Source organism: Tamandua tetradactyla, chromosome 3 (genome assembly GCF_023851605.1).
Source record: "Tamandua tetradactyla isolate mTamTet1 chromosome 3, mTamTet1.pri, whole genome shotgun sequence".
NCBI classification, from domain to species: domain Eukaryota; kingdom Metazoa; phylum Chordata; class Mammalia; order Pilosa; family Myrmecophagidae; genus Tamandua; species Tamandua tetradactyla.
The window spans coordinates 142,347,029-142,364,365 of record NC_135329.1 but is presented as its reverse complement, the minus strand read 5'-3'; the positions used below and the strand labels follow the sequence as shown (position 1 = coordinate 142,364,365).

General features: G+C 36.6%; 1 protein-coding gene and 1 pseudogene across 2 annotated transcripts in view; both read right to left on the bottom strand.

The window, feature by feature from the left end:
- ERICH2 (glutamate rich 2) overlaps nt 1-7,803 on the bottom strand; it is a 50,491-nt gene extending 42,688 nt beyond the window's left edge. For both annotated transcript variants that reach the window (XR_013172043.1, XM_077151950.1), the window contains exons 1-5: nt 7,692-7,803; nt 4,243-4,291; nt 3,979-4,015; nt 1,661-1,756; nt 546-634 (exon numbers count right to left, since the gene is read on the bottom strand). Coding sequence is in view for 1 of the 2 variants with exons in the window: in XM_077151950.1 (XP_077008065.1) it covers nt 546-634; nt 1,661-1,756; nt 3,979-4,015; nt 4,243-4,258 (238 nt within the window). In the remaining variant the exon portion in view is untranslated. The remainder of the gene's footprint in view (nt 1-545; nt 635-1,660; nt 1,757-3,978; nt 4,016-4,242; nt 4,292-7,691) is intronic.
- A 4,837-nt stretch (nt 7,804-12,640) lies between these two features.
- On the bottom strand, nt 12,641-17,082 carry LOC143675781 (testis development-related protein pseudogene; annotated as a pseudogene).
- Nucleotides 17,083-17,337: the final 255 nt, after the last annotated feature.

Genomic DNA, 17,337 nt, shown 5'->3' with positions numbered 1-17,337 from the left:
ACCTCACACTTCCATCAGAGAGGTTCCCTGATTCCTAGAGCCAAAGTAGTCTTCTCCCCACATGCCTTTTACTTAGGTTATAGCACACATCACAACCTGTAATTATCTTGTGTTTGCTTTTTATTATTTATTTTTAATAGGGTGCTGTAGCCCACCAGAATGTAAACTTTATAAGGGCAAGGACTTTGTTTATTTTGCCAACTACTGTATTTACAGCTTAGAAACCTGTGCCTGGTACTCAAAACAGGTGTAAATTGAGTGGAACTTGTTAATGCTTTCATAGGCATTTTAATTCATTCTAGATTTAATACTCTATCATTATCTTATGTAATGTATACTGGGGTTCCCACACCTGGCTGCATATCAGAATCAACCAGTATATGAATTTGAAAAAATAACTGATTCCTATAACCCACCCAACCCTCCCAAAGATCATAGAGAAGGAAGACTGAATTAGAAGCCTCAGTTACCCAATTAAATAAAATAAATCCCTTCTTTTAAGAAGGAAGATGACTATAGCTTAGAATATAAATTTGTTAATGTACCTTTATTTTCAACACTCTTTGAAGATACTCTATTTTCAGAATTCTTTAAAGAGACTTTATTTCCAATATTCTTTAAAGAGACTTTCTTCCTAAATGTTAAAGTAGACAGTGAAAAAAACACACAAATTACTTCCTTAGGTCACAATTCTTTTTAATGTTTTATATGGGTTGATAAACACATACGCACATATTTAATATAGACACATACTATAACAACAATAAAGTAAATAGCCAAAATGCAGTATCTTCTTTATGGAAAATCATTAAAATATTTTTTACTGATGACTTAAATTCTTTTTCTACATGGTATTTTTACATTGTGTCAGGATTCTTAGAATCTTTTCAGAGTTCTTGAACAGAGAGCTTATAAACAATCCTATGAATGTCTTTAGCACTTCATTGTGATATTTAAGGAATACAAGTTTTGGATTTTCTTAAATTATAAATCAATTCCTACCACTGCTAAATGCCACACTTATGGAGAGACTCCAACCCTAATTATTAACCCTTGGTTATAATATGAAATAGCCGTTTTTTGCATTAAGTAGCTGAAACAAAAATGAGCTAATTTTGTCTTTTAGCCTTTAAACTGGAATCACTTGTCAATAAATAAGTGACACTCTGAGGTAGGGAATTTTTATGTGATCTTTGTTCACAAAGATGGGCACCCAGGTTTTGCGGAAAACTAAGTATTTGAGAAGATGATGTTATTTATAATAATAATGCCTCTAACCATTAAAAACACAGATAACTAATATCCTCTGAAAGATCTATTTTATAACTTTAAGTTTAACTACAACTGAAGAAAGATTCAAATTTTTACTTTATGCAATAATACCCTTTGGAAATGGAAGGCATTAATTTAGTACCTACTAAAGTTACAGAGTTTAATAAGGTTAGATAGATATTTTACTCGAACATATTTATGCTAGAGGATAGTTGGAGGTTTTAGGATTTCCCCTTAGCATGTTTAGATCATTGAGCATATTAATGAAATGCTCCAAATTTCTATTGGAAAAAATAATGTTTTCCGGAAACGTATATTTTAAACTTTGCTTTAAAATGATTCATATTTGTCAAATATGTACCTTAAAACAAAATCAATTAAAACTTACTTTTCTGACAATGTCTTAGCTACATTTAGAGAGACTTGGGTTGCTGAGGTATAAAATTTGCTTGCCAATCCTGGTCTGCATCTAAAGAGGCATTTACTTAAAATGTAAAAATGAGAGTAAGAAATAGCTTGTCATTCATTTTGGAAAAGATGATTAAATATATAGCTATATAATAACCTATTAGATACAACTGTTTCAATCCCAGTAACTGAGTTGAATGCTGTGGATTTGTACCAGCCAATTCCCGCCTCATACCTTTAAATATGCTTGAAAGGTCGACCAAAACCCCAACAGAGCAAAGATTCAAGGCCTATAAAATATCATCTAGTATTAAAGATATGTTTTACTTCTACTACTGAAATAGTTTGTTAATTAAATGCAATTTGTTGGGTAAATAAAATCTTCCACACACATGGGATCCATGAAGGGAAAAAATAAATGATAAATGTGGGCTTTCTATGCACAGATGTTTGAAATTCCTGTTTATGTAGTCTACACATTCCTTGAGGCTGGAACCGTAATGAAAAAATCAGAAGATTAATGCAAGGAACTGGCAGGGCAAAGAAAACTTCTAGTTTTCCCTAACCCGAACTGATAGGACTTTTTGGCAAATCCCACTTGCCAGCAAGGGGTAGAAAGTGGGCAAGTTACACTGAGAACATTTTTCATCAATGTTGCAGGTCAGTCACACTATTCTCCAAGCTAAGGTAACCCCAATTTTCTATTTTCCTACTTGATCATTTGTTTCCAGGACTGGCCTTGTTTACCTTCACCTCTGAGTGAGATACTTGAGGTGATGCAAAGTCACACATCTGTGCATCTTACTGGCTATGCTAACCACCCCTGCTACTCCCTCATTCCAAAGGACAATCAAACCAAGCCAAACCAAACCCAAACTCTTTTCTGAACACAATTAAAAGGGTCATGCTTATTTTGCCCTTGAAAAAAAGCAGTTTGATAAGCAGATGCAACTATTAGTGAGATAAAAAGAAAAGTAGTACATTTGATTTATTCCAGGGATTCAGGCACCTGAAGATGTAGGCAACCCCTTACTTCAGTTTCAGCGATGCTTATCACTGTCTATGAACACTGAAATTCATTGATACAATAATAGTTTTTTTTTGTTAATGACTTACAAACTTCTAAAATTATTATTGAAAGTTATACTTCATATTTCCCTCAAAGGCAACTAAAATTTTCTCGGATTCTTTATTGAAATATATTTTCAACCACGTAATATGATGTATGTAATTATACATAGATTTATATACTGAATGAGTATATAAATTTTTTTTTGGTTTGCTATAAAATTTAATATGTAGTAAACATAGATCTTCTGTCACTGATCTGTTATACATTACTCTCTCTTTAATATAAACATATGTATTTAATTTACAATTTGCAACAAAAGTCAAGCTGGATTCTAATTTTAATTTTAGCTCTGACAGTATGAAAATTAAAATATATGCTACATGAGATAGAATTTATCCCTGTCAATAACATTCAGAATAAACCAAAATAAAATCAGCTTGAATATAATCCCATCGGAATCCCACACATATTTGTCAATAATCAGTCCCTACGAATGTGTTTTATGATCATTTTATTTATTTATTTTTTTGCACGGGCAGCACCAGGAATCGAACCCATGTCTCCGGCATGGCAGGTGAGAACTCTGCCTGCTGAGCCACTGTGGCCCACCCTTTTATGATCGTTTTTAAACTCTAATTAAAAAAAAATTTTTTTTTGCATCATAAATAATAAAATTTACATTTCAGGGGTTAGGGGATGACCATATCAGGAAGGGCTTCAACAATTTATCAGAATCAGTGCCTCGAACAGTGCTACTTAATGTTAACTACTAATTGAAATAGGACTGTGATTTTTTAACACCAGTTTCTTCAATGAGGTGGGCTATTTTCTTCATTTAGTAGTAACGATTCATCTCATTATAAAAAATCTGTTTAATTTAAAATATTCATTTAAAAAATGTTCTGGAAGAAATAAGGAACTATCAAAGGAAAACAGCATTGAGAATTATTTTGTTATATATTTAAAATATAGAATACTCAGTGTTTAAGACTTTAAAAGTAGAAATGAACATTATCTATGTCTACATTTTTATCAATATTCATTTCTCATTTTAAACTTGCTTCTCTCTAAGTAACAACTGCTTTGACTGAAGCAAAAGCTCAAATACTAATTCACACATTTCTGGCCTTTCAAATTTAACTGGGTGACAAATGATTGTATTATCTATTTTAATTGTTTAAAAGGCATGTGATAGATAAGCTGTATAACCAAAGACATCTTTTTACCCTGACATTGCTTCATTTGGTTCAATCATCACTTTTTCTGAAAGAGAAGAAAAAAAAATACTTCAATATTTTACCAATAGTTATATTCTTAATACAAATTTCTCAATGGCAAATATCTTGGCATTTGTTTAAAAGACAGGCAATGTAAGAAAAAATTTAATTACTAAGTCATTTAATCACACTCAACCACATCAGTAAATTATCTTCTTAACATTTAGGATGATATGGTGGTCAAACATAGTTTTTTAAAAGTAAATTATTTACCCTTTGGATTGAACATTAGCAATCTGTCATTCTGTTTATTTTTTGGCACCTAAAATAGAAGCAGAAATAAAATGATCATTATCATTACTATTTTAATTTGAGGCATTTGAAATTATTTATTCATAGCCTTTATATAAATACTTTTATTATTAAGCTAAAATATAATTTTATATTAATTACTCAAACTGTATAATATATAAACACGTCCTAGGAAATAGTTTACATATTCTCACCTTTTCAGAGCCTACTTTGTCTAGATAAATCCTCTAGAAAACAAAATATTTATTTTCTAAATCTTTTAACACTTGTAGAACTCAGTCTCCCAGAGGGTACTAAGCATGTGTTTTGGTTTGCTAAAGCTGCTGGAATGCAATACACTAGAAATGGACTGGTTTTTACAATAGGAATTTATTAGGTTATAAATTCACAGTTCTAATGTCATGAAAACATCCAAATTAAGGCATCAACAAGAGGATACTTTCATTCAAGAAAGGCTGGTTGCATCTGGGTTCCTTTGTCACAGGGAAAGGCACATAGCAATGTCTGCTGGTTCTCTCCCCTGGCTTCTGGTTTCAAATAGCTCTCACAGCAACTTTTTCCAGTGGCTTTCTCTCTCAGAGTCTGTCTAAGGTCCTTATTTAGCTTCTCAGGGGAAGACTCTGTGTTTCATCTCTTAGCTTAGAATCTCTTAATATCTGTCTGGTTTCACTTCTCTGTTCATTGTTTCAGCTCTGAGCTCTTTTTATGTTTTCTACCTTTTATTCTCTTTATATAGGGCTCCAGCAAAAGGATTAAGACCCAGCTTGAATGGATGGGATCACATCTCCATCTAAGCAAAAGATTTTACCCAGGGTGGTGCAATGGTGGCTCAGTGGCAGAATTCTTTCCTGCCCATGCCAAAAAAAAAGGTCCCACCCAAACAACATGTCTGCCCCACAATCCTGGATTAGGATGAAAAGAACATGGTTTTTCTGGGATATATAACAGTTTCAAACCAGCGCAGTATGTATTCTGTTTTTGTACTTAGTAGGATTATTTCCATCCTAACTGTAAACCCTCATCCCTCTGGATTATGAAGTAGGTTTTTAAAAAGTGCATGTTCATTACTATTGATGATAGTTAATCTTACCAGCCCTTTCAGTCTCTACTTCGTTCATTCTCTGGGTTTTGAAACATGGGCTGACTCCCCTGATATGTTTCAACAGTCTTGGTGACTGGGTGGATGACACTGAAGGAAAGAAGACAGGAAGTGGAGAAGATGAAGAATTGGAAACACAGAGGCAGAACGAGTGGTGAGTTTGGCAGAGCAAAGAGAAGGTAAGTCACAAATTGCTGATGAAGGGTTGAAAGAGTCCAATCAACAAAGCTGCCCCTAAACAACTTTCCAGTTCCAGAATCCAGCTCTGAGGCCTGTTCTCCAGGTTTCATGTATTCCCAAGTATTATAATTTCCACAGGTATCCTCACCATGGACATTGTCTGCCTATAGACCCCTTCCTCTTACTTGGTTAACATATCCAGCCAACTGAACAAAAGGGTATGTTCTGTCCCAAGACAGACCAATAATAGTAACTCATAAGCTAACACAGTGATTGGATCCAGCAGTGGGCATGTGATTCAAGCTACATTCATCAGTCTCTTTTTCTGAGATTTTTTTCAAGTGGAAACATCACAGTGGTAGAAGACTATGAGTCCTGGTCTCCCGTCCCAGCAGCCATGGTTCTAGCTTCCAGGAAAGAGCTGGCCTGAGGGAATGAAGCAGAGTACACCAAAAAACCAGGAATGATAGATGAAGAGAGAAGGGGGAAGTGGCAGAGAGCAAGAGAAAGATACACATACATAACGCTGATTATGTCTGAGTCCCTGTTTACAGCTCAACCTCTGCCCTTACCACAGTCCAATTAATTTCTCTTTTTGCCTAAGCATGTCTGCGTTGTTTCTGTCACTTAAAATCAAAAGAAACCTTGGCTCCTATTTCTCAAAACCAAAAAAGGCTAACATTCCTGATATCATGGAATACGAGCTACAATCCTAGAATTATCAGCCCTGTGTGAGCACAGAGTGAGGCATGATTGATTCCACCTGCTTTAAGAGGCAGACCTGCACCTGGTTTCACAATGAAGATGGCATTTACCTAAGTTTTGCTGTGCAATGAGTCAGTCAATAGAAAGGGGGAAGAATAGCTCAGGTGCGTGTTAGAGAGTGACAGTACATGAAGTTAGAAATGTATGGTGGGGGTCCTTGGCAAGGACAGTTGTGGGTGAACTCTAAGGAAGGGAGATTGTTCTAAGTGCACAATTGAGACTAGAAAGGGCAAAGAAGAAGGAGGAAAACCCACTGAGGATGTAGGGCAGTTGGTGGAGGTGGTGGCTGAGAGAAGCTTTGGAATTCTGGTATGGGCGCAATGGAATCCCAACAAAGGTACTGGAAGTTAGCTCGGGGAAAACGCTAACACTTAAAGAACGATACTGTTGCGTGTAGTCCCCGCCCCACCCCCCCGCCCCCGAGATTAAAAAAGCACAAACAAAAACGACTTCAATTAGCAAATAAAATAAAGCAATTTAAAATAACTGGAATTTGGGTTCACTGCATTTGTTTTCATAAGAATGAAGCAAATCAAGACATCTTCAGTGCTTTTTTCACACTTATTTTAAAAAAGCAATTTTCAGGGGCCTCGTTCTTGGGATAAGAACAAATTCAGCCAATTCACCTATATACTTTGGGAAAATGAAAAATAAACTTCTTATTATTCCATATGTTAATTTAAATGCTATGGGGCGGGGGTAGGGGTGGGAGTTAAACTAGTTTGCTAGTTTGAGCAGCCCAAAGACCACAGTATCAAGTCAATTGCGTCATCTCACAGACAGTTGACAACTGGGCCTTAGAAGCGATTCGTTGTTCAAACACCTCATTTTGCAGATGAAAACAAGGACCGTACGGTTAAAAGTTTTTACAGCCGAGCAAGTTACTTCTGGAGAGTAGTGATGTCTTAACTGCAGCCAGGGAGTGTTCATCATTATTGGCCATTAAGCTGTTTCCAAAAAAATGTTAAGAGTGTTGAGGGGTGGGGAGGAGCAGGAAGGACGCTCCTCCTTATTTTCATTGATTTTGGGGAGGGGGGGCTGGGATTGCCGCGTACGAATCGGCAGATCAAAGAATGGGGTGTAGACATGCCTGGCAGAACTCTCCAGTTATCATTCACACTTACGTAGACACAAACATCCCCTCCTCAGCGCACGACTGCAGAGCAGGCGGAGCGCGAGGCATACCTGCAGCCGCGTGAATACCACCCTCGCGGGTGGCCCCACGCCGGCTGCTGGGCCGCAGAGCCCGAACCTGGAGCGGGCAGAGAAGTTGGTGGATTCACGCGCGCCGGGTGCGGAGAGTTCTAGTTGAGGCCTGGGACGGGCTGGGGAAAGGGCAAGCAGCAGTGGCCGCGGCGCCACTTACCCACTGGTAGCCGTCTCACGCCGACCACCCGAAGGGCAGACACGCAAGGCCAACCCAGCTCCCGGCTGACGCGGGCTACGGAACTAGTAGCTCTGGACGCCGTGTCACCCTGGAGACAAGACCGTGCGTGGGCGGAGTCCGGGGAGTAGAGAAGGGGCGGGGGCGGGGCGGGACGGGGGCGGGGGAAGATGGGAAGAGGCTGGGACAGCCCTGGGAGGGAGCAGAGGGCGTGGACCCCCGACGGAGCAAGCTCCGGGAGCTGGCAGAGGGGTGGGGCAAGCGGCTGGGGTCGCTGAGATCCCTGAGGTCCCCGGGGTCCGGCCGAGCCGAGGGTTGGATACACACATCCTCGGATGCAAGTCAGCACGCGCACCGGTTACTTGAGAAGTGGGGAAGGCAGGAGGATTGGAATGTCCATGTTCACACCTGGCCCTGTGTTTAGCGGGGAGAGGGAAAGAGGCGGGGTCGCCTCGTTAGTAGTTTAAACTTGTGGAGTAAAACGAGGCCCTTGAGTAGGAACTCGCCCGAAGAGATCATTGGGTTTCCTGAGAAACTCTGGACTTCAGTTTTCCCAGAAAACAGATGAATGATTAGAACCAGAGAACCACCTCTCCCACCAGCCAGGGATAGGTCTGGGTTTTCTGTAGGCAGGGGCTGCTGCTCTGTAGGTTGAGGAAATCAAATTGACATAGGCCAATGGCTGGTATTACTGTTTAAATAACTGCTTTGGTCATAGAAAAGGGTGGGGGAGTTTTTCAATTAGAAAATTCTAATTGTCCCTCAAACTTGTCGTCCAGGAAGGAATTAGTTGTTTTCCCCACTTGGGATGGGGGAAGACATTAGGATCTATTTGTAGCTCGCTCGGCAGCATGTTTTGACGGGAGCCTTTGTTGGGATTAAATCTAGGTTCGAATTTATATAGTAGTCACAGGATCTGAGGTCCAATCTCTGTTCACCACTCTGTGGAGTTAGGTACCCTCTGGGGCTATAAAATTTGGATGTATGTGAGCTTCAAATCCAGAAAATATATAAAGCACTGACATGTAGAATATGCTTAATAAAAGGCAGACTGTATTATTATTGTTGTTATTGTTTGAATAGAATCAACTGGACCATTTTACGGAACAAGAAACAAAGAGCTGGTTATGAAAAAATTCTTAATCATCTATTCACATTCTTTAATTCTCCTGTGAGCCCTGGATGATAGGAAGAAGTAAAGAGAAAAAAGCAAGAATGGAAGGTTTTTAAAAGAACACAATGAATTCGCTGATAAATACATCCTTAGTTTGATTAGGACACACCAAAGCACTACCTCCTCTATTATAGGAACACCTTTACATAGCTAATGACTTGTTTGATTAAAGGATTTTCATTCAAACAAGACAAAAGGAAATTCATTGTATGTTTTGTCCAATACCTTTGAAACGTTAGTTTTGGTGAGTGTGCTTAGAATTGATAAATGGGTAACATAGGATTGGCTATTCCCATTGTCCTCCTCCAAGGAAATGTAAGAAAATACCAAATCTAACTGATAAGACCTTTTGGTACCCCTCTCAGAGAATCAAAAGACCTAAGGTCTACTGGTACAATGCAGGGCTTTCAAAGCTTATTTATTGTTTCTGAAAGAAGGACAATAATAGATTAATGACCTTAGAATATAAAAGTATTTTCTCCATGTGGAAGTGTGGTTAGGACAAAAACCTTGGGCTTTAGGGAGTACAAAATGAGGACAGTAATTTCTATGCAGTACCTGCTTCTTGTAGTTCAGAACATGAAATGAGAGAAAATAAGTAAAGCCCTTGGTACAGTGCCTGGTACATGACAATTGATCAATAAATCTTAGCTTTTATTATTATTACTAATATAATATTATGTGTGTGAATTAAAGTACATACTTTCAGGGTAGCTTTTAGGATTAAAGGTAAAGTGCCTATGCAGTGTATATTTGAACCTATTATAGTTATTTTACTCCCCTCTGGTATAAAAGGTATCACATTTCATCTGTATTTGTATAACTTTAGACATAATTCACCTATCTCAATAACTTTAGTGCAGAAGCTGTATTGGTGTAATACCCAAAAGTAGAGCACTGCTTAGCTCTGGCCTGTACATTCAGACCACTGAATACATTACCAGGAAGTGTCTATCTAGTGAGGGTTTTTGTTAACAAGGCCACACTTCTACAAGTATTAACTTACAACCACCACCCTTTATTAAACTCCATGTTTTTTTTTGTTTTGCTTTGTTTTTTTAAGTTGAAATTGTTCATTGATTTTATGAAAAAAAGTCTACATATGTTGTTTGTATTTTAAAATAAGGTTTAAAATGTCAAGGAAAGTGTCATTAGCACTAAGTGATTAGTCAAAGCCATATCAACATTTATATTTAAGTAGATGCCAATAATCATGCAAACTAATAATGAAAGAGGATGAAAGCAATATTAACAATATTTTTATTTAAAAAAGCCTCAGCATTAAGAATGATCCTGTTTTTTTTGAAGCTGGACACTTTTCTATTAAAAAGAAATAGTAAAACAACAGTATAAGGAGTACAGACAATTCTTTCTTCATATACTAAATGACCTTATGTGTTTACAGAATTCAAGCAAATACTCCTAAGTCAAAACCTCATTTTCTCATTAACCTGTGAAAATAAGACAGCTTTGGTGAGTTCTTCTCTCACGAAAAAATATTTTGCTCCCAAAGCACACCAATAAATATTTATATTAGCAATCACAAATATAGTCATTCTAATTTAATTAGATACAACAGAAAAAAAATTCATTTTTACATTAATAGATCTCTGTAGATAAAAATTTGATTTACAGCTCATATTCCAATCCTAATTTGCCTTTGCCTTTGAATTTTGAGAAACATTATTATAAAGGACTGTTTTGCCAAGTGTCCATCACAAATATATTACCAAGGTGAATTACAAGCACTTAACAATATGAGGCATAACAAACTTGCTGGTCACAGTACTACAGAACTCCCAAAAGAGTGAAGGAAATGTCATTCCCAGCCTCACCACATAGTAATAAAATTTCCAGAGTCTCAAATATATCATTTACTTTCCTGTGCCTCAGGACAGTACTAGCCAAAGACAATTGTAACCCAGCTCCTGCTTTCAAATATTTGTATAAATCATGAAATTCTACATGTCTGTATAATCATACAAGCATTTCTTTAAGGAGACTAAGGATTAATCTGTATATCAAACTATTTACCTGAGGAAACCTCCAATTTTTCAACTCAGCTATTTCCTTAAAAAGAATAAGCTTTTCTCTACATTATGAAACAAAGAAATCCTCCACAATTTCCAGATTCTAACAAAAACTGGAATTTGTATTTTAATACCACTTTAAAACAGACCCCTCTTTCAAGGCTTTGTCAAGTAAACTTCTTGTTCTATTAAAAATATATATATTCATTTACTTATATACTATTTTGTACTACAATGGTTTTGCCACCAATCATGTTCAGATATTCCAAAGGAATGCTAAAATGGAATACTCATTTAAATGAAACAACACAAAGGTGCACAATCAACAATCTAAGGACTGTGTGTTTTGTTTTGTTTTGTTGATGTAAGGGGAAAGCACAGTGTAACTGGAGGCATTTTGTTTTGTTTTTAACAACAAGAAATATATATATATATATACATACACACAAACACACACACCTCTTCTTTCAAATCACTTTTACCTAACGCAGATATTTGCACTACCTGCTTGATAAAAGCCTATTGCTAGAGACACATTACTTGTATACCTGATATATAGGGTCCCAATTTCAAAGACAATTAGTACATCTACAGACAGTTTTAATCTTTTTGAAAGAGAGAAATAATTCCACAGTGATGTTCTCAGATTAATCAAGAATTATTCTATGGGGGGAAAGAAACAATTTCCTACAGATATAACATTAATCACAATAATATTTCATTTTGAAAAACTACCATCCTGGGTATAATAGAAAAGAGACACTTTCAGTATTTTATATACAATTTCAATTCTATAGTGAGCAAGTTAATGCTTTCCAAACAAAATTAAGAGCATTAAGTTACTAACATTTATCTACATTTTTAGCATTCTTTAATCTGTAAACAAAAAAAGAGAACACGTTTTTAGAAGAAAATAAAGATCAATCAATATTTAAAAGTTTAGAAGTAAAAGTAAAAATCTCAACACAGGAACAGCCCTTACCTATGCAATGTGCATACTAGAAGGTATGCTTCCCTGAGGCAATAGGAAATGTGCATTTTAAAACTGCCTATACTCTCAGATACAACCTTTGCTATTCCAGTATTTAATCTGTTTACATATTATTTAATTTAATAATGAGACATTTTAATTTGATACACATTTAACATTCGGAAGATTTATTTTGCCCCCTGGATTGCAATTTTCTGGCAACAGAAAAGAATTGCACAACTGCTACATTCTTGTGTTTCAGACTGTACATATATGTTGCATGCAAGAATAAAGTATGTAAATTCTGAAACAGAACTACAACTAGGATGGCAGGAAAATAGTTTTGTGGCAAACTGCAAATCAATACTGCTATCTTGGGGGACAGCATCAAAAATTTGCATCCCAGGTTCAGCAAAACATGGATTGTAAGTAGTACAGTAAGGCAATCAAATGTACAACCCTTCTATATATTTACTGAAGAATCATAGTATGATCGGGAATTTCAAAATGCAACATATGAAAATAAAATTCCAATTGTGAAACAGAGGCACAAAATAAGGTTCTCAATTCTTTTTAATATGGGAAACAGACTAAACTTAATGATATACTAATAAAAAAATACTATGATACCGGCAAACTCTAAGAATCTTAATAAAATTAAATACAAAGGTGCATTGCATTACTAGGCCATTATTGGTTTGAAAATATATGGAAAGTGTGGACTTTTTTCTTTTATGAAGGCTTTCTTTTTATACTATCATTCTAATGCTTCCCAGTTATCAGTAGATGCTTTGTTGTGTAATGCTGACCAACTTTCCAGCTGATTTCATGCTCCACGTGGAGCTATTACCTGAGCTGGCCAGGGTAGTATATTTAGTAGCGCCTTTAGTATCATCTTCCCAGACTGGCCAGGACATATAGTCACTCAAGGTGTCACTTGATTCAGCTGCTACATCTTCAAGAGCAATTTTTGGAGGCTCCCAACCTTCAGTCTTATCTGGTTTCTTAGACTGTATATTCTGTTTTAAAACCAAATTGTCCCCAAATCCAGATTTTTTCTCTGTCTTCAACTCTTCCTTCAATTGTAAATAAAGACTTGGGAGATTTACACCTTTGAAGTAGATGCTGTTCATCATCATTGTTAAACAGAGAAGTCACTTTGTTCCAACCTCGGAAACTTGCTCCCTGAACCTGCCCGGCGGCGGGCTGTGGCGGCCCCCTCTCCCACAGGCCGTCCTAATCCTCACGGGATGAACTCCATGGTTTTTAATGGATAAATTATTACAGATCTGAATGTTAGCAGAATATCATATCCAAAATGTTTAAGTGGGCGGGCCACGGTGGCTCAGCAGGCAGAGTTCTCGCCTGCTATGCCGGAGACCCGGGTTTGATTCCCAGTGCCTACCCATGCAAAAAAAAAAAAAGATGTTTAAATAACATTTAGTGTTTTTCTGATTGTAAAAGTAATCAATACTTGTGATAGACAATTTACAACAGATAAACGTAAAGAAAAAATTAAAACCACCCATCATTCCATTACCCACTAACTTCAGTTGTTTCCTTCCTAACCTTTTTGTGTACACATTTGATTCATAAAATTTGTATTAGATGATATGTACATCGTTACCATCTCTTTTCACTTAATAGCTTCTCTTGAACACTTCCCCAACATCTTTAAAAAATCTTGAAAACATTTTTAATGGCTAATATTATATAGCCACAATTTTTCCGTAAATCGCAATTTATCCATAATTTAACCAGTTCTCAGGTTGAAAATTCCCAATTTTTCTCCATAAATTCAATATCTCTGGAGTGCTTACTACATATGAGACACTAAGCCAGACATAAGAGTTAAGTGGTGAACAATAACTACAAAAATATTTTTGCCATTAAATCTTTGATAGCATCTTTCATTCTCCAACCGAATTCCTAGGAGGATGAAAACATAACTTCAAAAAGCACTCTTCCAGCTTCAAAGGCAAACTTTAAAAACCAAAATTCTGAACTGTAAAATATTAACTTTTTGGAAAACTACCACCAACAGAATTAATATTTACTTTGTGCGAAGTGTGAACTTACCCAGAAGATGTGTTTCCCTTAGTTACTGTGAAACACCAAGAGTATTTGAAGTGTGTTGACTTTGGCTTTTACATCTGGTTCTTTCCAGGATTTGCTAGTTTTCTCAATTGTGTGAGACTGTTTGAAGTCCATGCAAATTGCCCTAGTTCTTCCTCTCACAGTTAAAATGTTAACTATTTTATTTCAGATTTCCTCTTGTAAACAAATGGTTTTTCTACATTTCTTTCATTTACCTTCCTGTGTGAAAGATTCTCTATCTTCACACTTTTTAACCTGAAGGCAGATTTATTTTTTCTAAACTCAAGTTATAATATCCACATTCCTAAAGGCACTGAACTTAACATATTCTGTAGTTAATTTTGGTTAAGAAACGTAATGCAAATTAACCAATGTATTGAGGGAATTTCATAATAGAGATTATTTATTAAAAGCAGTACCCAGCCTTCCAAACACACACATACACAGCCTAATATTCTTTGACAATTGAATTTTCATTATTAGCTTGAACCATATGAAATTGCCACATTATGTGGCAAATTGTCACATAATGGCAATTTCATATGGTTATACGTATATACATATTTCATTAACTAGTTTAATACTTTTTCAACTTTCTCCAAATATTGAGCTTCCTGCTTAGTATATTAAGGGTATCCTTTATTAATGCAGAAGTCTGTGTTTGCATTGCCTTTTCTGAGTTTTGGAATCTAGTCAGGATGGTGCCTTAATATGTTTGCTTATTATCGTAGAGACAGTAGAGGGAGCCTGGAGCCAAAACATTATTATTATAGGTCTCATGTAAATGATCGTCTTCTAATTCTTGATATATGGATGAATTTAAGTGCTAAAATATATGTGAAATAGCAATCTTTTAAAAAAGGTTGCTTTTTTGCTTAAGTAATCACTTTAATAAGATGGGAAAGAAGGCTGGCTGCAGGGTCAAGCTGAAGCTCCACAGGACTCATGCTGGGACTGACTGCAAGCCCATCGTTCCCTGCTCTTTTCTGAGTAATACTAGAGAAGAATGTAACCGAGAAGGTAGGATGTAAGGGATGATTTTGATTACTGAATCATTATCACTCCTTCTTTATTTTCTGATATATTAAAGCAGTCAGGGATATACCTGAAATTTCTAAATTGTAATCCAGCTGCCTTGATCTCTGATAATGAATGTATAGCCTTTACCTTTTGCCCCTGTGATTGTAAAAAACTTGTGACTAGCCTTCATTTGTACCCAGGTATCCAGTTTTCCAACTTCAGGGTCTTGTAATCACTAAAGACAGCCCCTAATGTTTATTAATGAAGGGTCTTGGGTCAGTCCAGAACTAAGCCACCTCAAGTCCAAAGTTATCCTGACCACCGAGACTGGATCTAACCTAACTGGGCTCACCTGAAATGCACAGTAGCTTAGGTTTAACCTACAGTCACTTATACCTCATCATAATACTAAAAATCACACCCATCATCATATTAAGGCTGTCATTGTCTCACATACGTTCTGTGACTAAGCTTGTAATCAATCTGCATGTTCTCAATAATTAGCTCACCCCTAATTACATTTTCTGGGGCCACTATGCTCATTATCCTAAACCCTGCCCATCATTTTCTTGAATAAAACCAACAAAATGACTGCAGTTCAAGGAGACAAGGATTTTGGGCCAATGGGCCATCTGTTCTCCTACTTTGTGCTTAGGAACAAACTTTCTCTCTGAAATCCCGGAGTCTCAGGAATTGGTCATTTGAGTGCACTGCCTTCGTCCGGTAACAAGAGCACACTGCCACATAACTGCATTCGTGGCTCTACAATTTCCCCCTTTTCAATACATAATGGAGATGACCCTTTCATTTCCATGGGCATTAGCTCATGATTGTTTATTTCACCAGCACTTCAAAATATGTTACCATTTTTTCAACTTTGTTTTAATTTAAAGTGATTATTATTTAGCTGATTGTTTCCTCCAATGTGTAAAGGAGGCACTCTGATCCTGTCTTCAATTTATAGAACTTCTAGGAAGGTTTCTAATAAATAACGAATCCTATCACAGAGCAGGAATTTTTGTTAGCCTTCATTAAAGATACTGTCTCTTGCTGACCTTTCCTCAATGATCTTTATCCTGGATCCAATCTTTTGTTAAATCATCTCCCCTCTGGCCTTGAATTTGTAAAGAGGTCCCCAAGGTGATGGTGGTGTCACCATTGTTGTTCACTGTAGAAAGTCTAGGGAGGGCTCTAAGTTCCCAAGGCAACATGAACCCCTAAATCTAGAGAAAAGATGGAGGAGAACCTTTCCATCGCAAAACCTAACAGAAACCCACAGTCCATAGGTAGAATTAATTGGTTACAGCAGGGTTTCCTAAACTGGTGTTAGGGGAAAATTCTAATGTAGTTTGTTTGTTAAACTGTTAACAAGTTATTTGGTTTAGTGGAGGATTCTCAGAGGCTTTGATATGCAAATATACTTTGTCAGATTCTTAGAGGGGGATCTTTCATGTGTATCCTTTCTCAAATGTATTTGACCCAGGGAAATTCTTTTTTTTTTTTTGCACCCTTTGGGAACTCCTGAACTTCCTCTGACTATGATAGGAAGATAGCTCCAAGTGAGAAAAATGCCCTTCCTCTCCCAGTGTAACCATTACTCAGTCAACCTAAAGTTGTAGTGAAAAAAGAAAAACCACTTGGGAATTGTAACCAATTATATATTGAGATGAAGTGATAATATTGCAATAAATAAATACAAACAGAAAAATTCTGGAAAACAAATATTGGAGAAGACCTCCTGATAGAATATAACCCTCTTTTTTTTTTCCTACAACTTTCCTCTTAATTAATAAAAAATGATTAAGTCACTAATTAATTTATTTAAATTAATCAAGTAATTAAATAGCTTTTTAAAACAAATAAACAAAACACCTGGCACTTGAAAGGGCCCTATCTCTTTCTCTCTTCTGTCTGTGTGGAGTTTCCATCAACATTGGCATCCACGTCCTACTATTCAGACATTGATCAACACACTGATGTTTGCTTTATCCCTGCCAGGCTCCTGAATCTGCCATGGCAAATTCAAATTGAAGGGAACCTTCCAGTCTTTACCTTATTAGGTTTCTCTACTGCAGTTGACATAGTTAATTCTCATCCCTTTCTGAAACATTATCCTTTTGGCTTTGGTGCACTTGTTTCTCCCCGTTCTCCTAACTGATGGGCTTCTTTGTGGTATTTGCTAAAACTTTGGTGTACACCAAGATTCCACCTCATCCCACTCTACCTGGTCTCTCTGGTGACCTCGTTCACCTTCATGGTTTTATCTATCACTTATATGCTGATGGGCCCTAAACTTTCCACTGAGCTTTGGGCTCACATATGTAGCTACATGCTGGG